Source organism: Chiloscyllium plagiosum, chromosome 7, assembly GCF_004010195.1.
Source record: "Chiloscyllium plagiosum isolate BGI_BamShark_2017 chromosome 7, ASM401019v2, whole genome shotgun sequence".
Taxonomy (NCBI): Eukaryota; Metazoa; Chordata; class Chondrichthyes; order Orectolobiformes; family Hemiscylliidae; genus Chiloscyllium; species Chiloscyllium plagiosum.
This window is the reverse complement of record NC_057716.1, coordinates 23,096,739-23,122,246: the sequence shown is the minus strand read 5'-3', so window position 1 is coordinate 23,122,246 and position 25,508 is coordinate 23,096,739. Positions and strand designations below refer to the sequence as shown.

Genomic DNA, 25,508 nt, shown 5'->3' with positions numbered 1-25,508 from the left:
TACACCACATCAACCGCTTTACCCTCATCCACCTGTTTGGTCATCTTCTCAAAGAACTCAATAAGGTTTGTGAGGCACGACCAACCCTTCACAAAATTGTGTTGACTATACCTAATCAACTTATTCCTTTCTAGATGATTATAAAGATTCTAGTTGATTATTTCAAGTAAAGCAAATGCTGACTTTGTTAGGTATCAACCAGAACACAGTGACAATTAACATTAGGTTGAAGAAACAAAGCTTGTGAAGTGAACGTTGCAAACATGATGTGAGGGAAAAAAAAGTCACAATGAGTGGTTTGGATCGAGAATGTTCTGCCTGGAAATTTGCTGGAAGCGGAGTCTATTGAGATATTGAAGAGAGCACTGGATGATTATTTGAATGCAATTTGCACGGGTTTGGGAAAAAGACAGCCAAATGGCACTAAATCACTATTCATCAGAAAGCCAGTGCAGACATAATGGACTGAATGTCCTCTTTCTGCAGTATAACAATTCTGTGATTGTGAGATTTAAAGGAGGCTGGAAGGTTTGTCAAATTGGAGATATAAAGAAGGAATCTCAGTGTAATCTTCTCAGTGAAAGTCAGTTCTAGTGTTCGAAGTAAGGGGAAAAGCAAGGTCATTAGGAAAAAACAGAATAGCTTTGAACTTGTTCTAGGAAAATGAAATGTTCTTTAAGGACAGTACAAAGTGCAACTGTACTGGAGAATTTGCAGTCATTACATACATTCAGTGAGGAAATTTCTCTGTAGCTTGGAATATATATTACCTACTGAGTAATGTTTAGACAATATTGCTTTTGTTTGTCAATACGTTTTCAAATTTGAAATCTTGCCATGATCCTTTTGGTAGGTCACTGAAAATTCAAATACTTCATGAAGTGGTGGAGGCTGGTACAATTGTAATATTTAAGAGGCATTTGGATGGGTATATGAATAGGAAGGGTTTGGAAGGATATGGGCCGAGTGCTGGCAGGTGAGACTAGATTGGGTTGGGATATCTGGTCGGCATGGACGGGTTGGACCGAAGGGCCTGGTTCCATGCTGTACATCTCTATGACTCTAAGTTGAAAGAATGATGGAATGCAAATTAAACTTGCTTTCCAAATCCTATTCTTTAGCCACAACAAGCTAACTTGAAATATGGATTTAGATTAGAATCACATTCTCTTCTAGTAATGCAATCTGGCAAGTCCAATGGAGCATTCAAAATTGCACTGAACTGTACATGCTTTAAGCAGCTGTAGTTACAGTCCATTGTCCTTGGTTTGTGTAACCTTGGTATGTGAGGTGTTTATTTCTTTATCCTCATCTTCTTTACGCCATTCATTATTCTTCAGGCTATTCCAGTGCCAACCTGTATGGTCATGAGAAATGATAAGAGCAAGCTAGGTTAACAAATTTCTTTCTCCTGACTACCCTATCTTAAGTGATACTACTTGCAAACCTGGTGCAATACTTGGCTCTAGTTGTAGTTATTTTCACATTTGGGAGGGCTGAACTGTCACTCAAATCACTTCTCTTTTCAGGAAAGAACATATACTGAGGAGGTCAAAAGAGAAAATGCTGGAAAATCTCAGCAGGTCTGGCAGCATCTGTAAGGAGAGAAAAGAGCTGACGTTTCAAGTCTAACTGACCCTTTGTCAGGTCCCGGACCTTCCCGTGGCTTGCCACTTCAACACACAATCCTGCTCCCACGCCCATATGTCTGTCTTTGGCCTGCTGCATTGTTCCAGTGAAACTCAATGCAAACTGGAGGAACAGCATCTCATCTTCCGACTAGGCACGTTACAGTCTGCCGGTCTCAACATTGAATTTAACAACTTCAAATGATTATCTCATCTCGACCCCTCTGTTTTCATTCTGCTCCGTAATTTTATTTCATTTATTTTATTTACCTACTTTTTCACTGTTCTGTACCTCTTCTTTCTTGATTGTCTCTCTTTCTCTCGCTCCCCACTCTCTCATCACCTTTTTCCTCTCCTCTTCCCCCTTTGCTACCCTTCTCCTCTGTTTTCCATTTTGCCTCTGTTTCACCCATCCCCACCCATCCCCCACATAACAAAAAAAAGACAAAATAGCTTTGACAAAGGGTCAGCTAAACTTGAAACATCAGCTCTTTTCTCTCCTTACAGATGTTGCCAGACTTGCTGAGATTTTCCAGCATTTTCCCTTTTGGTTTCAGATTCCAGCATCCGCAGTAATTTGCTTTTTTACTGAGGAGATCATTCTGCTTCTTCCTCACCTTGTAAACAGAAAGCAGAGACATTACTCTTAAAAGATAAGCAGGTTCCCACTGGAGTGAAGGAGTGTTTTATGTTCTTAGCATTGTATAATAATACAGAATTAAAGTACTAGTTGATTTGAGTAACTGTAGTCATTAATATTGTCTCTGATGTCATCCTACAATTTGAATCAGATTTTACCTCATTAAGCAATGAGTGGAACTGCTGTTAATAAGTCTGAGGATATACAGTTGAAGAAAAGTATGCCTAGATGCAGTTACTTTAGGAGGGAATTTATTTTTAATGCCATTGGATCTTGCTATTGTATAAGCAAATACTAGACAGTCCCTTTAAAGGTTGGAGGTAAAGGTAAAGTTGTCATTGTCCTACTGGGCCATAGGGCTACTCTCTCATTAGAGAAGAAACTAGTGGTCTTTTAACTTGAAGGTCACCATGCCTCAGGCAACTGAAAAGGTTGAAAAGGAGAGTCTTTCATGGTCTGTTCTATGACCTCAACTGGTGCGGCATTTGGACTCACGCTGCTGGCATCACTTTGCATAGCAAACCAACCAACTGAGCTAACCGCAAATGATTAAAACATGATAGAATGTTTTCTGTGACCTGGGACAAAAATAGAGTTTATGATTCTATCCATGCTGATTTATGCTTTAAGTTTGTGTAGAGCATGAGATTTGTAACTGGAAACGTCATTCATTGGATTTGCCCAAATGTAATTAACTTGGCAACAACTTGATGTTATACTGAAGTAAATGATCTGCTGTAAAAAAAATTTTATGATCTCAGCCTAATTTGTTTTTCCCAAAACTATATTCGTTTTTCAATGAAACATCAAAATTAATGAGGTAAACATTTCATATTCTCTGCGAATGAAGCTTCTGCTATTGGCCTGAATTACTGCCATTGCTAGTTACTACATGACCAGGAACTCATAAAATCACTGTTACTCCTTGAAGCTAAAGTCTATGGAAGGTCTTTTGTATTTTTGCTATTTACAACCTGATTAGATAGAGAGATGATAGAGAGAAGTTATAATGTATTCAAATTCACCAGGTGCGTAGAACACCATAGCGTCACATTTCCTCTTCAGCATATGCACCATCCTGATTTGGTATGATGTCTCCATTCCCTCACTATCACTGCATGAAGATCCTGGTCTTCCTCTCTAACAGCACTGTGATACATCTACATTATGTGAACTGCAGCAATTAAAGAAAGCAGTTCGCTATCACATATGGGCATTTGGGCCTGGAAAAAAATGTTAATCCTTCACTGACACTTGCATCCCATGAATGAAATAAGAGCCTCTGAACTCAACGTTCTTTTTAAAACAAATGAAACTGCGTGGCAATGATTCCATCAACTGTTCAAAAAGGGACAGTCATAACTGACAACTTCGTTGAGAGAAGACAATTTTTTATAGCTAACTTTGATGTGAGGACACAAAAATTCTGTTCCAGTAACCTGACAGGGACTTGGAGAGGTATCCCTATTCACGACTGCTAGGTTTTTTCATTCAATACCTGTGTTCATGCTGCTCCATTTGATACAATCAGACTAAGTAGATGCGTCTGAGTTGGCCCAAACAGAGATCTATTATGTGCTGCTCTGTGCAGCTTTATTAATAATAGTGTACAAGATCAACTCATTGGTTGGTTTCACTCAGCATTTTGAAAGCTTCCTGAAAGTTTATTTTCAGGTCAGCGCCGGTCTTGATGAGCAAGAAGAACATTTTCCGATGTCTGCTACATCTGTTGACTGCATGTTTGCCAAGAGCACACGGGTTAAAAAAAACCCTTTACTCACATTTGCCTGTCGAAACATTACTTTTTATTAAAGTTTCCTTTCAAGTGTATTTTCCATCTTGTTATCCTAAAAACAAAACGAATGCATGTAAGTGTACTAATATGAGTGTTTGTCAAGATGTCAAAATGAGTATGGATTGGTCAAATTTGTTTTACTTATTTGAAAGGGAGTGCATGGAAGCAGTGTTATGTAAAGTTTTACATGTCATGTTGTATTAAGAATGTAATAACCTATACTTTTACTTTGCCATAGAATGATAATGGAATACAATGATAAACTAGGTGTGCTTTTTCTAATGTAACTAATGTATAATGACCTGATCTGAAATGGCTGTTCTAGGTTCTGAAAAGCTATGACAAAATAAACAGTGATTAACTGGTCAATGAAATAACAAAATGGTACCAATGTAAATGTTCTCACAAAAGAATTGAAGGAAAATTTTGGAATATACGTTTTTTATTTGCTCATAGAATATAGGCATCACTGGCTGGGTCAGCAACTGCTGTCCATCCCTATTTGCCTTTTGGATTTTGACCCAAAGATACTGAAGGGATGTTGATTATATTTCCAAGTCAGGGCAGTGAATAGCTTGGACCGAAGCTTGCAGGCGTTGGTGTTCCCATGTATCTGATGCCTTTGCTCTTTCTCGATGGAAATGATAGTGGGTTTCGAAGGTGCTGTCTCAGGAGGCTTGGTGAATTTCTGCAGTGCCTCTTATAAATGGTACACACTACTGATACTTAGTATCAGTGGGGAGAGTGGATCTTGTGAATATGATGAATTCTTGTGAATTCTGCTCCCAGGAGGACCAGTTCAAAATACGTACAACACAGATGGCCTCCTTCTTCAAGGACCGCAATTTCCCCCCCGACGTGGTCGACGGTGCCCTCCACCGCATCTCCTCCACTTCCCGCTCTTCCGCCCTTGAGCCCCGCCCCTCCAACCGCCACCAGGACAGAACCCCACTGGTCCTCACCTACCACCCCACCAATCTCCATGTACAGCGCATCATCCGCCGTCACTTCCGCCACCTCCAAACAGACCCCAGCACCAAGGATATATTTCCCTCCCCACCCCTATCAGCTTTCCGTAGAGACCACTCCCTCCGCGACTCCCTCGTCAGTTGTAGTAAAATCATGCGTATACTTAGGATGAAGAAGATTATGAGTACCACATATGCTTGGTCCAGTTCTTGTTGGATTCATTTGGATATCAAAGTTGAAACTTTATTGCTGGAACAGCACAGCAGGTCAGGCAGCATCCAGGGAACAGGAGATTCGACGTTTCGGGCACAGGCCCTTCTTCAGGAATGAGCAGAGAGTGTTCAGCAGGAGAAGATAAAAGGTAGGGAGGAGGGACTTGGAGGAGGGGAGTTGGAAGTGGAGGAGATGCGGTGGAGGGCACCGTCGACCACGTCGCCTTCCTGACCTGCAGTCTTCTTGTTGACCTCTCCGCCTCCATCCTACTCCGACCTATCACCCTCACCTTGACCTCTTTCCACCTATCACATTTCCAACGCCCCTCCTCCAAGTCCCTCCTCCCTACCTTTTATCTTCTCCTGCTGAACACTCTCTGCTCATTCCTGAAGAAGGGCCTGTGCCCGAAACGTCGAATCTCCTGTTCCCTGGATGCTGCCTGACCTGCTGTGCTGTTCCAGCAATAAAGTTTCAACTTTGATCTCCAGCATCTGCAGACCTCACTTTCTCCTTGTGAATATGATGCCAATTAAGCTGGCTGCTTTGTTCTGGATGTTGTCAAGCTTCTTGAGTGTTGTTGGAGCCCATCTCACCCCTGTCTCGAGCCTTCTGATAGGCTTTGGGAGATCAGGAAATGATTTACTTGGTGCAGACTCCTAGCCTCTGACTGCCATTGTAGCTACTGTATTTATATGGTAAGTCCAATCAGTTTCTGATCAATGAGAACTCCCAGCATTTGATAATGGGGATTCAATGACAGCTTTGAATGTCAAAGGGTGATTGTTGGATTCTCTTGTTGGAAAACATTTGCATTTGTGTGTCCTAATTGATATGCTACCCTATTCAGTAGAAATCTAGGACCATTCTTGACTGTAAAAGGTAAAAGTTACTTTAAATGCAGCATATGATGATAAGTATTTGTGATGTCCTAACAGTATTATTGAGAAATAATAGACTTTGTGGTTTGATCTGGGCCATTCTGGTTACAGAGGCTAAGATTATTTGTAAATTTATCATGTTCCAGATGGTTTTATTTTATCATGAACTAATCTTTTCAGTTTGTTTTAATGATTTTATGATGTTTGGAGTTGGAGAGGAGTTGTCCATAATTTCAACTTCAGTAACCATGGCTTCCATAACATTACAAGTTGCTTTAAACAGTAGCAAGTTAATAAATGGGGCGAAATAAGAGACACTTCAATTTGCACCTCTTCGTGCTTGGCTTGGCTCAAAAGAAGCCTATGGCTGAACCCATGCTGGGAAAGCATCCTGGATCTTTTGCATAGTTGGTTCACGGTGGGAAGCAAATGTTGCGCAGTGCTAGTGTTTGAGATGGGAAAAATCTTCAAAAGAAAACCAAAAATCTTATCTTGAGCCTTTGTATAATCTTATTATCGTGTGAATGTGCTTTATCTTTCATCTGATGGATGGTGTTATCAGAAAACTGACTGAATGCAGCCTGAATATTTCTGCAGATTTGAGAGAAGTAGGGTATATGCGTTGAGTCTGCCGAACTGTACAGTTGTCATGGAAACATCCTTGTTGAGGACCTGCCTTCAAAGAAAACTCAGTTTTAAAGTGACTGTACACAAGCTGTGCACAATGTGACCAAATACTGCAAAGCAATATTTCTTGAGCTTTATGCCTGATAATGCTTTGTTTATTTTTTATCCCGGTACCATGTCACCAGGTATCAGCTAGTTAAGTCAAACACCTCCCCATTTACCTAGTCTGCATTGATTTTATAGATTTGATTAGGGTTTTTATGTATTGAGTATCAATCTGTCCTTATTGGGGGGGGGGGTATATAAAATTGTTGATTATATGACATGATATTTTCCTTGGTAGGGCTGGATCTGAATAATTTTGTTTTATACCCTCTGACATTTAGAACAGTGGTTTTGTTTTCAGGTCTGTTGAAGATGTTCTAACTGACACATACCATTTGAAAGTAAGTGTTTGGAGACCAAAGGGAAACTCCAGTTACCCAAGAGAAAAACAGCAGGAATCTTATTTTATTAATATGCAGCAACATGCTGGTAACCAAAAATATAGTTAACTGAAGATATCTCAAGCCTAGAATTCTCAGTCTGAAAGTCTGTAGTTTTATAAAGACATACTGGGGGTGGTATTGCATATAATTAGTGTAAAATTCATACATTTGGTTTTACTGTACCTGTAGTTGCAACAGCACACTATCACCAGGACTGGAATTTACATGCTGCACTCTGAGCTAGAATACTATAATGTTCTGTTCTGACCCTTGTCATTGAGCAATCTGCCGTTTTGACCTTGGAAACTTTTATGTTAATGATCTTTGGAGGTCTTTGTTCATAGGCTATAGCAAACACAAACCAGAAGTGTTTAGTAAAGTGCATCACATTGATAAGAATGTGCAGGGTTTTCTGAATTGTAGAAAATATTCAATTAAAATTTGATTTATAACAAACAGAAAATAATGATATATGGTCAAAATTGGTCATTATGGTGTAGAGGCCTTGCAATTCAGCATACATCCCCGTATAGGATTAATGACTGAAGTAATAAAATGAATGGTGGTTATTTGTATTCTCTCTTTTCCCAGCTCTCCCCAACACTCCTCCATTTTCAGTCCTTTAGAATGAAAACAAGCCTTTTATGAAATATCTGGGACATTATACTCTTCTCTACAGAGAAATTTGTGGGTTATTAAATGTGTAGTTGTTTACCATAATATAAGAGCTTGTTTCAGATTTGAAGGTCAGAGTTTTACTTTATAATTGAAGCATTAACGATCAGTATGACAAGGTAATGTTTGAATTCTCAAATATCCAACACCTTGCAATGATATTCAAAGCAAGTGCAGTCCTGTTATAACGCACGGTTCTTCAATGCAAATTGGCTTTAACGCAATTGAAAACTGCAAACCGTTATTTGTAAAATGCGAACTTTACTTACCTGTATTGGCTATAACGCGATTCCGGCCCTATTAGTTTAAATGGTGCAGCTATTGTGCAGTTTTCTTATAACGCGAGATCGCACGAGAACGGAACTAAAGCATTATATCAGAACCAACTGTATACTGAATGAAATTCCATCAATGTGCATTCCAATTTGAAGGTCTGTATTGACTTCTGCAAGTAAAGTTCCAGAATTGGCAGATGATGCATCACATGGTCAACACTGTATTTTGCCAGACAGTCTTAGCCCCTCATTGTTTGGCTCAGAAATTAGCTGGCATTACCATGTAGATGTGATGCTGTGCCAGGTACGACCCAGCACTGTACTGCACTAGAGCCTACAATTTTTTAAGGTTATATTTGGGCCATAAGAAGCCGAATGTTCTGATGTTCTTCAAATCTGTTGTGTATGAGCCAGCTCCATGTAACAACCCTGGTATTTTTACACATCTACTTAGAGGGAAGATTGTTGAGATACACTGAGACTGGGTGTCTGTCCAGTGGTTACAAAGGCTGCATTTAACAAAGTTACAAGTTTTGAATTATCCAAATATCGCAACTGCAGTGACAGACTATCAGGTCGGCTTATTCGTCTAGTCATAGGAACCTTATGCGAGGAGACGTCTTTCCATCTGCAAGTGTATTACATAGAATTTTAGAGTGTAAAAACTGGCCATTCAACCCAATAGATCAATGCAGTTTTTGTTATCCACTTGAACCTCCTCCTACTGGCTTTCTATTCCATTCCTTCAACTTTTCAAAGTACTCAGCAAAGGTGTATTCCAATGAAAAGGAAGGACTGTAAGAAAAGGGGTAATCTGTCATGTGTGTCTAAAGAAATAAGGGAAGTGATCAAATTGAAAGAGAAGGCTACAAAGTGACCAAGATCAGTGGGAAGCTAGAATATGGGGAAAGCTTTAAAGGTCAACAGAGCCACAAAAAGAACTATGAAGAAAAGTAAGATAGAACATGAGAAAAAAACAAGCACAGTATATAAAGGCAGGCAGCAAATGTTTCTAGAAATATATAAAATGAAAAAGAGTGGCTAAAGTAAATGTTAAAGGATGAGAAGAGGCATTTATTCATGGGGTATGATGAAATGGCCGAGGAATTGAATAGGTATTTTGTGTCGGTCTTCACAGCGGAGGACACTAATAACATGCCGGTAATTGCTAAAGAGACGAAGGTAGCTGAGGACCTGGAAACAATCGTTATCACAGAAGAGGTACTGTTGGGCAAGCTAATGGAGTTAAGAATAGGCAAGTCTCCTGGCCCTGCTGAAATGCATCCCAGAGTACTAAAAGAGATGGCAGGAGAAATAAATAGTGCACTTATGGCAATTTTCCAAAATTCACTGCACTCTGAGGCAGTTCCAACAGACTGGAAAACAGCAAATGTGATGTCACTGTTTAAAAAGGGTGGTAGACAAAAGGTGGAAAATTATAGACCAGTTAGTTTAACTCCTGTAGTGGGGAAGATGCTTCAGTGTATTATCAAGGAATAAATAGCAAAGCATCTCGATAGAAAGTGTCCTCTGGGCAGACACAGCATGGGTTCATGAAGGGCATGTCATTCTTTTGGAATCCTATGAAGACATTATGAGCACAGTGAGCAAAGGGAACTCAGTAGATGTTATGTTCCTAGATTTCCAAAAGGCCTTCGACAAGGTGCCTCACAAGAGGCTTCTGCAAAAGATAAAGATGCATGGCATTATGGATAGTGGGGTTGGTTGATTAACAGGAAGAGAAGAGTGAAGATAAATGAGTGCTATTCTGGTTGGCAATCAGTAACTAGTGGTTTGCCTCGGGGATCAGTGTTGGGACGGCAATTATTCACAATTTACATAGATGATTTGGAGTTGGCGACCACGTGTGTCAAAGTTTGCAGAAGACACTAAGTTGAGGGACAGATCAAAATGTGCAGAGGACTGTGAAACTTTGCAGAGGAACATTGTGAATGAGCAGAGGTCTGGCAAATGGAATACAATGTTGATAAACGTGAAGCCATCCATTTTGGTAGGCATAACAATAAAAAGGACTATTACTTGGTAGTAAAAAGAGTGACCCAGGTGTCCTCGTACATGAATCACAAAAGATTGGTCTGCAGGTGCAACAGGTAATTAGAAAGGCAAATGGAATTTTCTCCTTCATTGCTAAAGGGATTGAGTTTAAAAGCAAGGAGGTTATGTTGCAGCTGTACAGGATGCTGCTGAGGAGTACTGTGCGCAGTTTTGGTCTCCTTACTTGAGAAAGGATGTACCGGCACTGGAAGGGTGCAGAGGAGGTTTACAAGGTTGATTCCGGAGTTGAGGGGTTGGCTTATTAGGAGAGACTGAGTAGACTGGAATTATATTCATTGGAATTTAGAAGAATGAGGGGAGATCTTATAGAAACATGTAAAAGTATGAAGGGAATAGATAAGATAGATATAGAGAGGATGTTCCATTGTCAGATGAAACTAGGACAAGAGGGCATAGCCTCAAAATTAGGGGGAACAGATTTTGGACTGAATTGAGAAGGAATTTCTTTATCCAGAAGGTTGTGAATTTATGGAATTCCCTGTCCAGTGAAGTAGTTGATGCTACTTCGGTTAATGTTTGGGAAAATGAAGGAATTAAGGGTTATGGTGAGAGGGCGGGTAAGTGGAGCTGAGTTCACAGAAAGGTCAGCCATGATCTTATTGAATTGTGGAGCAGGCTCAAAGGGCCTGATGGCCTAATCCTGCTCCTAGTTTTTATGTTCTTATGTTCATTTTACTGATCTAGCTTTCCCTTAAACACATCTATACTATTCATCTCAACAAATCCAAATGGTAGAAGGGTTACTGTTTCATCACTCTGGATAAAGACGTTTCTCGTGAATTCATATTGAATTTATTAGGGACTTTTAGTTTTTGTGGTCTCTAGTTTTGAATTCCCCACAAACAAAAAATGTATTCTCACCCAATAAATCTTCAGTCAGAATGATTAGTAAATGCAATTTGAGTCTGATAAATGGACCTACATTGCTAATATTAGTATTAAAACCAGAAATGTGTGGGGATGCATTACACGAAAGGATTGACATGTTCTGGTTTAATTGAAAAACAAAAGCTCATGGATGGCCTGATAGAAGTCTTCAAAATTATGAAAGGTTTAATTGAGTGGATACAGCGAAAATGTTTTCTCTTCTCAAGAAGAGCATGACTAGAGGACATAATATAAGATAACAGCTGTTAACAGCTAACCCAAGAATGCAACTTTTAAAAAAAAAAGGGTTTTGTGATTTACACATGAAAGAAGTGAAACTATCACTGTATTCTAACAGATGAAAGGCTTAACAGACAATCAATTTTTCAATGTATAATTTCAGTTACATCACACTGCAAATTTTTGCTATAAATTCTGTGTTACGATCGAACCCTCCACAATCACCTGATGAAGGAGCTTCGCTCCGCAAGCTAGTGTGCTTCCAATTAAACCTGTTGGACTATAACCTGTTGTTGTGTGATTTTTAACATAATATAAGATGGTTGCCAAGAAATCCCATGGGGAATTCAGAAGAAGCTTCAGTGTACAAAGAGTGGGGGGTGAGAATGTGGAACTCTCTACGACAGGGAGTAATTGAACAGAACAGGAAGTGAGATAAACATATGAGGGAGAAGGCAAAAGTTATGTTTGTAAGTTTATATAGGCTTGGGTTAAAGGAGGCTTGAGCACTGATATGGAGTGATTGAGCTTGTTTAGGTGAGGTATGATGTAAAATTGTGTACAATTTGTAATAACTGACTAATTTCTTTTTCAGCAATGTTCATTTTATGCCATAAAACAATTATTTACTGCATAAAATGTTCTTTACCAAATGCAACCTTTTACAAAAACATTTGATTAATGTAGCCACTGAAAATTACTTAGTCAATATGATCATTTTCAAAATAGAACTCGTTTTCTAACATTTTAAATGATGGTCTCTGACTATCTCTCCAGGAAGATAACTGAGTAGGTGCAGGTGATGTGGACATATGCTGAGGTGAACATGTTGTTCTCATAGTCTGCAGTATGTTAAAAAGAATAACTTCACCATATTTACTTTTTGCATTCATTTTAATCTATAATTAAGTGCATGCATACATTTTAAAGTTATTCATTGTTAGCTGCTTTAAGGTTAAATAGATAGATCACAGGTCAGACTACATTTACACATTGGCAATTATAGGCATGTTTCCTTCATAAAAATGTTGTCATGCAAGCACGATTTCTGGACCTTAGCTTCTAAAGTGTGATGCAAGGCACGGACTAGAATGGTTTTCTTTGTTAGAAAATCATTGAGAGGGCAGTATCAGAAGCTAAGAGATTGGAAATGTAAATGAAATAAGCTTATTTAGTATAGATTGTCCACGTGGAAATAAGGTCACAAGTATACTTAACAAACTTCGACTAAGTTTACAAATAAGAAGCATGTTTTTTTCCTTGCTGAATATGTGGAATAAATTCATTGTAAATGTCACTACATGCAAATTAAGAAATTCAAGAAAGTAGTAAAATCTGGCTGTTGTTAGGAAAGGGAAATTGTAGGTTAAAGTGTGGAGTTATCCCTTGTTAACACCAATTTAAGCTCCATTTTTTGCAGAATTGGTTGTAGAAGTGCAAAGATCAAGGGCATACATTGGTGCTTTCCACTGCCCTTTTCACTAGTCAGAAATGTAGTTTGTCAGATCAGCTCTGCCTAAAAAAGAGGCCATGACACAATCCAACATTGAGCGGTTCTGCACAAAGGGAATTCAAATTAAGCTGATTTTTTTTGGATGCACAAGCATGTGGTGGCACATTGTTAAAAGTTATTTTTTGTATTAAAAATATTTAATTTGCAAGAATCTGACCAGTGTACACCGTCAAATATGTGGTTCAGTACAGCTTTTGTTTGAAAGCTCTTTCAATGATTTAAATCATGTTATTTATGAGTGGAGGACTTTTATTAAAATACTGTTGGAATATTGCGTGCAATTCTGGTCTCCTTCCCATCGGAAAGATGTTGTGGGGAAGGCAGATGAACTCAGGGCATGGTTAGGAACATGGGACTGGGATATCATAGCAATTATGGAAACATGGCTCAGGGATGGGCAGGACTGGTAACTTAATGTTCCTGGATGCAAATGCTACAGGAAGGATAGAAAGGGAGGCAAGAGAGGAGGGGGAGTGGCATTTTTGATAAGGGATAGCATTATAGCTGTGCTGAGGGAGGATATTCCCGGAAATACATCGAGGGAAGTTATTTGGGTGGAACTGAGAAATAAGAAAGGGATGATCACCTTATTGGGATTGTATTATAGACCCCCCAATAGTCAGAGGGAAATCTATGACTCTACTTAGTTTTTGGGGTAAATCCACGATTAATTGTTAATACATCTGCACTAGGTTACCCCTTACATGCATCCAAGAATATCTTCTGCTGCAAAGTTTATAAGCATATAGTAATGTAAACATACTGCATAGATAATTATGCAGCAATTTTACAGTAATACAGTAATCATTAACATAATACCATTAAGTTGCATTTCAATGCCAGATTATATTGTTCATTGAAGAGTTTACTTGTGTTTATGCAAGTAATTTTTTTAACAGAAAATCTAAATTATAACTAGTGCCATTATATGATTATGTAGAAGTGGAAATGCTATTTATTTCTGTCCAAGTACAATCACAAATTATTGAATGTCGTATATAAACACAATTGTTTCTGAGCATGAAAACATAGTAGCTGTTTGGCATTATGCCTCAACATGTATTAGAAAAGAAGAAAACAAATCAGACAGTTACTATTCATCTACCACTTTTTGCTGGAACTTTTGTTGGACTGGGTAGGATCACTTTCATGTGTAATGACTTCCTATACTAGACTTTTGCTGTTGAGGTTTGTTTGTGAATATGGATATTTCCATTGCAACTGGACTCTGAAGTATCTTGATACTTTCACAATGGGAGGAGGAAAACATTGCAAGACCTCAATAAAAAATAGAAACTTAAAAGTAAGCAACTAGTCTGGAATGAATAATACAAGCTACAGGCTATAATATATTCTAGGATTTTGAATGTTTTAATATAGCAGTGTGGCAGGGAGAGACATTGGCCCAGAGGTCAAGTTATTTGGATCCAGAGTTTGGCCACCTCTCTAAATAGCACCCCTAGCTCAGTGTCTTTTTGCCATAAAGTCATACAGCATGGAAACAGACCCTTCGATCCAACTTGTTTGCACTGACTTGATGTCCCAGTGTGATCTAGTCTCATTTGCCAGTATCTGGCCCATATCTCCTATCCATATATTCACCCAGATGCTTTTTAAATGTTGTGATTGTACTTACATGCGGCACTTCCTGTGACAGCTCATTCCATACATGCACCACCCTCTGCGTGAAAAAGTTACCCCTCGGGTGCTTTTTAAATCTTTTCTCTCTCCCCTTAAATCAATGCCCTCTATTTTTGGACTCTCCTCGCCTAGGTGAAAGACCTCGGCTATCTACCTTATCTATGCCTTGATGATTTTATAAATTTCTTTAAAGATCACCCCTCAACCTCCAATACCTCAGGGAAAATAGCCCCAGCGTATTCAGCCTCTCCCTGCTTAAACCCTCCAAGCTGCCAACATCCTTGCAAATCTTTCCTGCACCTTCTCAACTTTAACAACATCTTTCCTATAACATGGAGACCAGAATTGTATGTGCTATTCTAAAAGTGGTCTCACCAATGTCCTGTACAGCCGCAACATGACATCCCAACTCTTATAGTCGAGAGTGAAGTGCTGGAAAAGCACAGCAGGTCAGGTAGCATCTGAGGAGCAGGAGAATCGACATTTTGGGCATAAGCCATTCTTGATGAAGGGCTTATGCCCGAAACGTTGATTCTCCTCCTCGGATGCTGCCTGGCCTGCTGTGCTTTTCCAGCATTACACTCTCGACTTATATCTCCAGCATCTGCAGTCCTCACTTTCTCCCAGTTGATCCCAACTCTGATACTCAATGTTGTGACCAATGAAGCCAAGCAAAACAAATGCCACCTTCACCATCTTATCTACCTGTGTCTCCACTTTCAAAGAAATATGCATCTACACTCCTAGATTCAAAAGGTGTGGAGCTGAAAAAAGCACAGCAGGTCAAGCAGCATCAGAGGAGCAGGAAAATCAATGTTTCAGGTCGGGATCTCCTGATGAAAGGTCCTGACCTGAAACATCAACTCTCCTGCTCCTCTGATGCTGCTTGATCTGCTTTTTCCAGCTCAATGCTTTATCGACATTGACTTTCCAGCAACTGCAGTCCTCACTGTCTCCAACCTGAACTACCAGGTCTCTCTGTTCAGCAGCACTCCGCAGGGTCCTATGAATAATTGTATAAGTCCTGTCCTGGTTTCCCTTACCACAATGCACTACCTCATATTTATCTAAATTAAACTCTATCTGCCACTCCTCAGCCATTGGCCTATCTGATCTGTGATACTTACCTTCATTGTCCAGTACACCACCTATTTTGGTGTCATCTGCAAACTCACTAACTGTGCCTCTACTTTCACAGCCAGATCATTTATATAAATGACAGAAAGCAGTGGTCCCAGCACTTTTTGACTGTCTGAGGTGCCTTGGATATGTTTATCCTTGAGTTAAATACAGTACATAGTGCCATTGCTAGCACATGCGCAGTTAGCCATTGGGTCTATTGATGAAAGCATTTATTATTGCCTGATTTATTATTGGCATTTTAAGAATGTGCTGTGCCATTAAAGTTGCAATTTTGCAATTTGATCCTAGTTCTGTACATGCCATAAATAGTGAGAAAATATTCTGTCTTGGCATGAACTGAATCGCAACAAAAGACCATGTCTAGTGTAAGGTATCTTATGTGGCAATAGCAATTTGATTGTTGAATGAGGGAGCGCGTCAGCACAGCAGTTTGTTACTGTAATGTGACACTAATTAGATATATTTGCTGCTTTCATTCCGGGCAAAGTGACCAGCTGTTGGGGAGCACTGTGCTTTGGTAAACTGGATCTGTCTCTGGAGTAAATACAAATCTGACTCGGATATAAGGCTAGTCGTGACATAAACAACGCAGACATTGCCTTGTACTTGATTTACTGGGAAGGCTGCTCTATTTCCCCAGTCGCCTGTAATGGCTTTGTAATGAAGTGTATTCATTGGCAGCACTTTCCTCCATTGTAAATTGTTTCCTGCACTACGTGATATCTCTAACATGAGCAAGAACCATTACTTGTAGCCCAAGGGTTCAATTTGTGCATGGACCTTCATTAACAAGGTATCTATCAGATTATGTCCATAAAAGGTTATCCTTCCTCCTTTCTGCATAATTTGACCCATTTCCTTTATTCAAAGGTCCATATCTCCTTAATAGATTGTGATCTCGTCTCATATCCTTCACCAAGATATGAGTGGAAACATCAGGCTTCCCTTGATTTTCAGAAATAATGCTCTGGGATTATTTTTATGTCCACCTTTTAAGTCTCTTTTGCTGTAGTCTCCTGATTCAAAGGCAGTGAATAGGAGGTCCATGCCATGATGTCTGCTCACACTGGTTATGACTAACTGAGTGATCTCCCAATTTCAATTTGTGAAAACTACACTGCAAATATTTCTCTTGTATTCTCATTCCTTGGCCGGTTGGTGATCTTTTAAAGTGGTTGCTTGTCTCTGAAGACTGTTATGTAATATGTCTCTAGCTAAATTACAGGCTTTTACTTCAAAAGCAGGTGTGCCAACCATATCCAGATAGACTGCTAACTAGTGTGTAATGCAAAGATTACTGGGCTGACTGAAGGGGATGGGTCTGAGGGCCCAGAATGGTCACTCCTCTCTTGAATCCCCACTTTCCCAGATATTTTTTGATCTTGATGGTACATGCACCATTTCTAATATTTCTGTGAAAAGTTTTAGCTTTGGCGCAGTTGATAGTGCACTCCACCTTGTGAGTCAAATCATACTCGAGATATTTGAGTATTGAAATCTAGGCCGAAGCATCCAGGGATGTATCTTTTGGATGATACGTTAAACTGAGGCTCCATCTGTCCCTTTCAGGTGACTGGAAAAGATCCATCACACTATCTGAAGACAACCAGGGGAGTTAAAGACTTAATATCCCTTTCCCCCAGAGCACGGATTGCAAGCTTTCCTTTTGGTTTTAAATGTGTGGGAATTTTGTTTACTTTGAATATGCTAGTATTCACATTAGATTGATCATAAAGTTGTGCTTTGGACCTTTGGGTCTGCAGGCTTAATTGTTGAGAAATTCTTTGTGCTGGCTACTGCAAGAAGTGCCTGGAGAGTGTTTTAGTTATGATTTTGAGCCAGATGCCCATGCAGCAAATTGACTTTCTCTGCTAATATTTTGCTCTGACAGTCACTGCTGAGATTTGAAACTTGGGACATGTGGAGGAGTGGAGCATATCATTGTTTTGGGAGGAAATTTCAAACTTTATCAATGGCTTTTGTGAAGATGAGGGCTAATTTTAGGGATAGAGTAGACTTCACCTCAGTACTTCACTTAACAATCACTGTATTGTAATTATCAGTCTCCTATTCTTCTCTAAATTGCAGTCTTTTTAAAGTCATAGCCATAATGTTGCTTAGCATTTTTCAAATATTATATTTCTTGGTTTTTCAGAGTTTATTAACTTATATTATGGTTCTCTGTTTTGCAGATGCATTTGTGAACAGCCAAGAGTGGACTCTTAGTCGATCTGTGCCAGAACTTAAAGTGGTAAGTATGGTTACCAGTGCACTTAAATAAGGCACCATTCCAACAAAAAATATCTTCTTGGAAAATTTTGTTAACATTAGGTGTAATCCTTGATGTTTTTTTGTCTGAATTCTGTGATGAGAGTGTTTTCATTAATAGGTACATTATCAACAAATTTTAAGTACAGGTATACAATCCTTTATCCGAAATTCTTGGGGCCAATTGTTTTTCGGAATTTGGAATTTTCCAGATTTCTGAATAAATGACATTTTCACAGTGAAATAAAAAAAATTATCACACAGCAGACCCAAGTTTAAATAGAAGAGTGCTGAGAGACAATTGACGGCTGTCAGTGCTGGGCCACCCCGCCACATCTAATCTGAGTGACATGGGTCAGGTGGGTGTGGAGTTGTTTTCGCACACCAAACAACCTTGTTATACAGAAAAAAAACTTCACGAGAAACCTTCGGATCTTGGAGCTTTTTGGATTTCGGAATTTTGGATAAAGGTTTGTGCACCTGTAGTCAGTTGAGCTCGTATTGTGACTCACTTGTTAGAAATGACATTCTTTCATAAATAAGGATCTTTCTCTTCAAACAAAAGGAACATTTTCAAGAACAACCAGGTGCCTGGGGAGCCTCTAGTTCCCTGTTGCTTTTTACATGGCAAAACTTTGACCCCTTGGAGTCAACTTGCCAGTTTGAAATTTGAAATTCTTGTGTTTGTTCTGATGAGTGCACAACCAAAAGCTTCAATGAAAGTCATTTTTCATTCTATTCTATATTTTTCCACATAAAGTCATAGAGATGTACAGCGCGGAAACAGACCCTTTGGTCCAACTCATCCAGTAGACCAGACATCCTAAATAAATCTAGTCCCATTTGCCAACATTTGGCCCATATCTCTCTCCACACTTCCTACTCCTGTAACCATCCAGATGCCTTTTAAATGTTGTAATTTACCAACCTCTATCACTTCCTCTGGCAGCTCGTTCCATACATGTCCCACCCTCTGCATGAAAATGTTGCCTCTTAGGTCCCTTGTCAATCTTTCCCCTCTCACCTGAAACCTATGCCCTCTAGTTTTGGACTCCCCTATCTTAGGGAAAAGACCTTTGTTGTTCATCTTTTCCGTATCCCCCATGATTTTGTAAACTTCTATAATGTCACCCCTCAGCCTCTGATGCTCTAGGGAAAATAACCCCAGCTATTCAGCCTCTCCCTATAGCTCAAACCCTCCAGCCGGCGTAATATCCTTGTAAAACTCTTCTGAACCCTTTCATGTTTAACAACATCTTTGCTACAGCAGGGAGACAAAAACTGAGTGCAATATTTTAAAAGTGGCCTCCCCAATGTCCTGTTCAGCTGTAACATAATCTCCCTACTCCTATACTAAATGCACTGGCTAATGAAGGCAAGCTTGCTAAACATAGTCTTCATCACCTTATCTATCTGTGATTCCATTTTCAAGGAGCTATACATGTGCATCCCATGGCCTCTTTGTTTGACAACACTTCCCAGACCTGTATAAGTCCTGCCCTGAATTGCCATACCAAAATGAAACACCTCACATTTAATTAAATTAAACTCTGTCTGCCACTCCTGGGCCCATCTGTCTCTCGAGTAGATTCCCATGGCTGACTCATTCTTGAGTACTTGTTATTCTCTACATAAACCATCCCTGTGTTCCGCTATGAGATTCCAGTGTGTAACTCAAGTGTCTGTTATTCTATATAACTTCTCAATTACAGTCCAGTCTATAACTCACTCCCCATTATTGGTTATTGGATGCGTAAACTACAACGAATCCCTCAACTATAGTCCTGTCAGTAACTCGCTCTATCATGTCTGTTATGCTATGTATAAACTTGCTGAGAAATCTGTTATATTCCAGTCTGTAACTCATTACAAACTAAATGGTTGAATGTTGAACTGGGAGCAGGAACAGAGAAAGCTGCAGTTTTAATTTCTGCTACATTCTGTTTCTCCAGAAAAATTAGTTTTATGGAATGCAGCCGTTCAATACTGCAGCTCAATACCATCTCCTTGAGGGCTAATAGGAATGGGGGATAAATGTTAGCCCAGCCAGTGATGCTCATATCCTGTGAATGAATGAAAATAAAAGGCCCTTGCCTTCCCAATCACTTGCTACCCCTGCAGACAAACTCCGTGTGAGTTATATGCCAGGATACCCAGATCCCTTTGGACCTCAGAGTCCTGAAACATCTCCACAGTTAAACTGAAGTCTCTTTATTCAGGTGCAAACCGTTTCTCTTGTAGAATTTATGCTTACCACAAAACATACCCCAGTGATCCAAGAATTTAAATCCTTGCTTCCTGAACCAGTTCCCCAGCCACATATTCAAGTCCATTATTTTCCACTTGATACTGCATTGGACAAAGTTTTACCCACTCATTTACTAACTCTACCTTACTGAAATTGAAAACCCCTTATACCCTCTTCACAATTTACCTTCCAAACTATTCTCACCAATAACATGTTCAAAAAAGACTGATCTGATTTAATGCCTGTTGAAATCCAAATATCCTTCTGTCACTCTCTGTCCTTTGGTTAGTGTTTGTCTCTGCCTGTTTCTGTCTCCTCCCGGAATAGCTTCCCCTGACACTGATCTTTGCCGAAGCTGGATGTTGCAGTACAGCTTGAGAAACATTGGCATTGCTATTTCGTTGAAGTTACTGTTTGTTTGTTTGTTTATTTTTATTTACTTAATCAATGAGTGTTGTTAAGCCACACTATTCTAAGAGCATCAATGCCAAGCCTGGCTCTTCCCTTACCCACTGTTCAGAAAAATCTATGTTGTAACATGGCTCTTTGAAACACACTTTGGCTTTTTCCACACTTCCTTCCCTATCAATACGAGGATGCTGGCTCATTTCTGCTCTCATGAAGAATTGAATTTTTTTTTGTCTTTAGTTCACTGAGATATTGGAGGAATACAATGGCCTTATTTATTTCTAATTTATGCTGCAGAAAATTACTCACCTATGAGTTCTTTGCAAACATACAATTTCTTATTTGAGAGTTTTTATCATGTAATTGCTTATTCATCTTGAGACATCTGATCTGTATGTGTGACATGTTGGCATGATCACAGTGATGTAGAATATATATTAGTTTAAAATTGCTTCTAACACATAGAAATACAAATATTTTCCATGCTGGATATGTAATTCCTCAATTATTGTTTAGAAGAATAGCATTTTTGTGGAAAATCGTTAGCTTCCAAATTGCAGATTTCAGTTTGGTGTCTGCGTTGGTTATCACTTGTTGTTAAGTAAATAAGCAAGGCTAGGTTATGGAAGCAGCATTTCCTTTACCAGAATTTAACAAAGAAATGATCAATGCTTTCACTTTCCTGTGTACAACAGAAAAATACTGGATTTTGCAAAAGAATAATTGGGTGGAATCTAATTGTCAGAGCCTGTCCTATGATAGTGATTTCCAGAGCAGATATTGCTCAAGCGTCTCCTGTTATACCTCCCCCACAACAGAATAGTCATTCAGATGCCTTCTGTATTCTGGGGTGCTTCTCACTCCTGAGCTTTCAAACAATAACTTAGCAATGTTCAAGGTGAACTCTGCAATGTCAGAATGCTGCTGCTGCTCCTATTTTCCGCATTGTGTTTGAAGGAATGGAGAAATAGTCAACAATTTGTTGTATGCATGACCATCATTTGTTGCATTTGATTTGGTTTGATTTAGGTGACAAGTCGCAAAAGGACCCAGATGTCAATGCACATGTGGAATTAATGTCCTTTGCAATGAAACATGGTTAATGTAGCTTTGATCCACTCTCTGCAATCTAATACACTTCTCTGGGCAGGTGACAAGGGCATAGCTTGCTGCCTTCACCCTTCAGCCTTGTGCATGTTTTCCCTCTCCCATCCTCCCCTTGCAGCTGTGCTTTGCTGTCCCCATTTCTTACAGCCACTTCTGTGCATTCTTGTTGCTGTTCTCCTTGCCTTCCCCACTCATGTGCAGCCACTCTCAAGTGATTGCCAATCATCTTATCAGACTCTGTATTTGCATGGCTGCCCTCCCCCACTCTCATATGCAGCTGCCTTTTTTTGCTTTCCCCTGTCAAGTGTGTGGTTACCAACCCTCACCATCTCTCGGTCTATAATATATGCAAGTAAGGGTCACTCCTCTCCTCCCTGACCTCTCACCTTCATCCCCTCCCCCACTCACCCATTGTACTCTATGCTACTTTCTCCCCACCCCCAGCCTCCTCTAGCTTATCTCTCCAGGCTCACTACCTTTATTCCTGATGAAGGGCTTTTGCCCGAAACGTCGATTTCGAAGCTCCTTGGATGCTGCCTGAACTGCTGTGCTCTTCCAGCACCACTAATCCAGAATCTGGTTTCCAGCATCTGCAGTCATTGGTTTTACCTAGCACAAGTAACCCAGCTAGTGAGTCTCTAGATCCTGCCCACAGTTTCCAAAGTACAAGTCAAGAATGTGATGGAATACTCTTCATTGGCTTGGACAAATGCTACTCCAACAGTACTCTGGAAGCTTCACACTATCTCAGACAAATCACTCCGATTGATTGGCCCTTTATTCCATGTATTCAACATTCACTCACTTTGCCATGGGTGCCTAGTAGTAGTAATATGTATCGTGTAGAAGATGCAGAACAGCAACTCATCAAATCTCCTTCAATAGCACCTTCTAAACATAGAAACCCTACATGACAGAAGCAGACCATTCGACACAACGAGTCCATACTGGCCCTCCGAAGAGCATCCCACCCAGACCCGCCCTGTCCCTGTAACCCTGCATTTTCCATGGCTAACCCCAGCCTGCACATCCTGGACACTGGCCAATCCACCTAACCTGCACACCTTTGCACTGTGGGAGGAAACTGGAGCACCCAGAGGCAACCCACACGGAGAGAATGTGCAAACTCCACACAGACCAGGATGGAATCAAACCCAGGTACATGGAGCTGTGAGGCATCAGTGCTAACCACTGAGCCACCGTGCCACAATCACATATCCGCAGCCTCTGACATTTAAATGGATAGAGCAGTGCTTTCACAGGAACACCATCGCTTATAAATTCCTCTCCAAGCTGTGCACAATTCTGACCTGGATCTATATCATGTTTCTTCACTGTCACTGGGTCAAAATCCATGAACACCCTGCCTAAAAGCACTGTTGGTGTATGTTGGCTTTTCGCATCAGAAAGCGGCGGGAGCTGGGTGGAAGTGAAGGCAGAGCGCAAAGCTGGTCGAGAAGGTAAGTGATTGTTATTTAAGAACATACCTCGACGCCAACGGTCTTTTCGCATCAGAGAGCGGCGGGAGCTGGGCGGAAGTGAAGGCAGAGCGCAAAGCTGGTCGGGAAGGAAAGTGATTGTTATTAGATTGGGTGTGTTCTAAACCCCAGATCCTACAAAGTGGGGCCTCCCTCCCTCCCTCCTCCTCTAACCTAAATTAAAAGTCCACAGACTTGCCCCAGAAAGAGGGTCCAAGGAAGTTCCTGTGGATTGAAGAGTGAGGCTTAACTCAGGAGTCTTTGACAAGGAAGTTGAGTGAAGTGATTACGCCACAGTTGAAGAGGGTGAAGACATGACTGCCAAGCTGGTTCAGTTCGCTACGTGCTTGATGTGGGAGATCAACGACTCTGGTGTGTCTGGCTCGTATAAGTGTGGAAAGTGTGTGCACGTTCAGCTACTGACAGAGCATATTGCAGCACTGATGAAAGAACTCGAGAGAACGAGATCTTTCTGGACAAGACCTTCAGCGAGGTTATTACACCAATCGTACCAGAAGAGAGCAGACGATGAGGAAGGCAAAGAGGAGACAGGTGCAAGAGACCCCGGGGGAAGTACCTGTCAGGAAAAATCTTTTGGAAACAGTAGAGACAGATGACACTGCCAGTTCGCAAGGCGGCCAGGTCTGTCAATCAAACGTTGGCGCAGAGGCAGAGCGGAAGAGTCAGACATCGCACAGAGCCGTGGTAATAGGGGACTCCATAGTGAGAGGAACTGACCGGGGTTTTTGTGGCAGCAGGCGGGACTTAAGGATGGTGTGTTGCCTTCCTGGTGACAGGGTTAAAGACATCACAGAGTGCAGGAAATCCTCAAGGGCGAAGGTAAAGAGCCAGAGGTGGTGGTACATGTCGGCACAAATGATGTCGGGAAGAAGAGGAGGAACATACTACAGTAGGACTTCGGAGAAATAGGAAGAAGGCTGAAAAGCAGGACGTCCAGGGTGGTCATCTCCGGTTTGCTTCCAGTTCCTCGGGCTGGTGAGGCCAGAAACAGGGAGATAATGGACTTGAATGTGTGGCTGGGGAACTGGTTCAGGAAGCAAGGATTTAAATTCTTGGATCACTGGGGTATGCTTTGAGGTAAGCATAAATTCTACAAGAGAAACGGTTTGCACCTTAATAGGTTAGGGACCAGCATTCTGGTAGGCAGGTTTGCTACTGCAACACAGCTACGTTTAAACTAAGTAGCGGGGGGGAGGGGACAAACTGGATGTTTAAGAAGGAAATTGAAGGGAAAGTTAGAACAAGGGAAGTCAAGAAAGACAACTGTATCAATGAAGCAAAAACTCAAAGGGATCATGCTGTAAGGTTGAGTGAAATAGGAGTTGATGGGAAGGGGGAGGGCAGTAATAAGTTAAAAATACTATACATGAATGCACAAAGCATTAGAAATAAGATGGATGAGCTTGAGGCTCTTTTAGAAATTGGCAGATACGATATTGTGGGGATAACTGAGACGTGGCTTCAAGTGGACAGGGCCTGGGAAATGAATATTCAAGGTGACACGTGCTATTGTAAAGACAGACTGATGGGCAGAGGGGGTGGGGTGGCCATGTTGGTAAGGGATGATATTCAGTCCCTTGCGCGGGGGGACCTAGAATCAGGGGATGTAGAGTCAGTGTGGATAGAGCTGAGAAATTCTAAGGGTAAAAAGACCCTCTTGGAAGTTATCTACAGGCCCCCAAACAGTTGTCTGGATGTTGGATGTAAGTTGAATCAGGAGCTGAAATTGGCCAGTCGCAAAGATGTTACTACAGTTGTTATGGGGGAATTCAACATGCAGGTAGACTTGGAGAGTCAGGATGGTATTGGACCTCAAGAAAGAAACTTTGTGGAGTGCCTCAGAAATGGATTCTTAGAACAGCTGGTGCTGGTGCTGGAGCCGACCAGGGAGAAGGCAATTCTGGATCTGGTATTGTGCAACGAGCCAGAATTGGTCAGGGACTTCGAAGTGAAGGAGCCATTGGGAAGTAGTGACCATAATACAATAAGCTTCAATCTGCAATTTGAGAGGGAGAGGGTACAATTGGAAGTGACAATATTTCTGTTGAATAAAGGGAACTATGGAGCTATGATGGAGGAGCTGGCCAAAGTTCAATGATGCAATACCTTAGCAGGGATGACAGTGGAGGAACAATGGCGGATATTTCTGTATATAATGCAGAAGTTGCAGGATCAGTTCATTCCAAAAAGGAAGAAAGATCCTAGGAAGAGGCATGGGTGGCCGTGGCTGACGAGGGAAGTTAAGAAACATATAAAGTTAAAAGAGAAAAAGTATAACATAGCAAAGATAAGTGGGAAAACGGAGGACTG

At 40.6% G+C, this 25,508-nt stretch overlaps 1 protein-coding gene across 8 annotated transcripts in view; it reads left to right on the top strand.

Annotated features, from left to right (window-relative positions):
* agap1 (ArfGAP with GTPase domain, ankyrin repeat and PH domain 1) overlaps positions 1-25,508 on the top strand; it is a 765,714-nt gene that overhangs the window by 324,085 nt on the left and 416,121 nt on the right. For all 8 annotated transcript variants that reach the window (XM_043693252.1, XM_043693251.1, XM_043693249.1 and 5 more), the window contains exon 2: positions 17,861-17,919. In XM_043693252.1, coding sequence (XP_043549187.1) covers positions 17,861-17,919 — 59 coding nt within the window. The remainder of the gene's footprint in view (positions 1-17,860; positions 17,920-25,508) is intronic.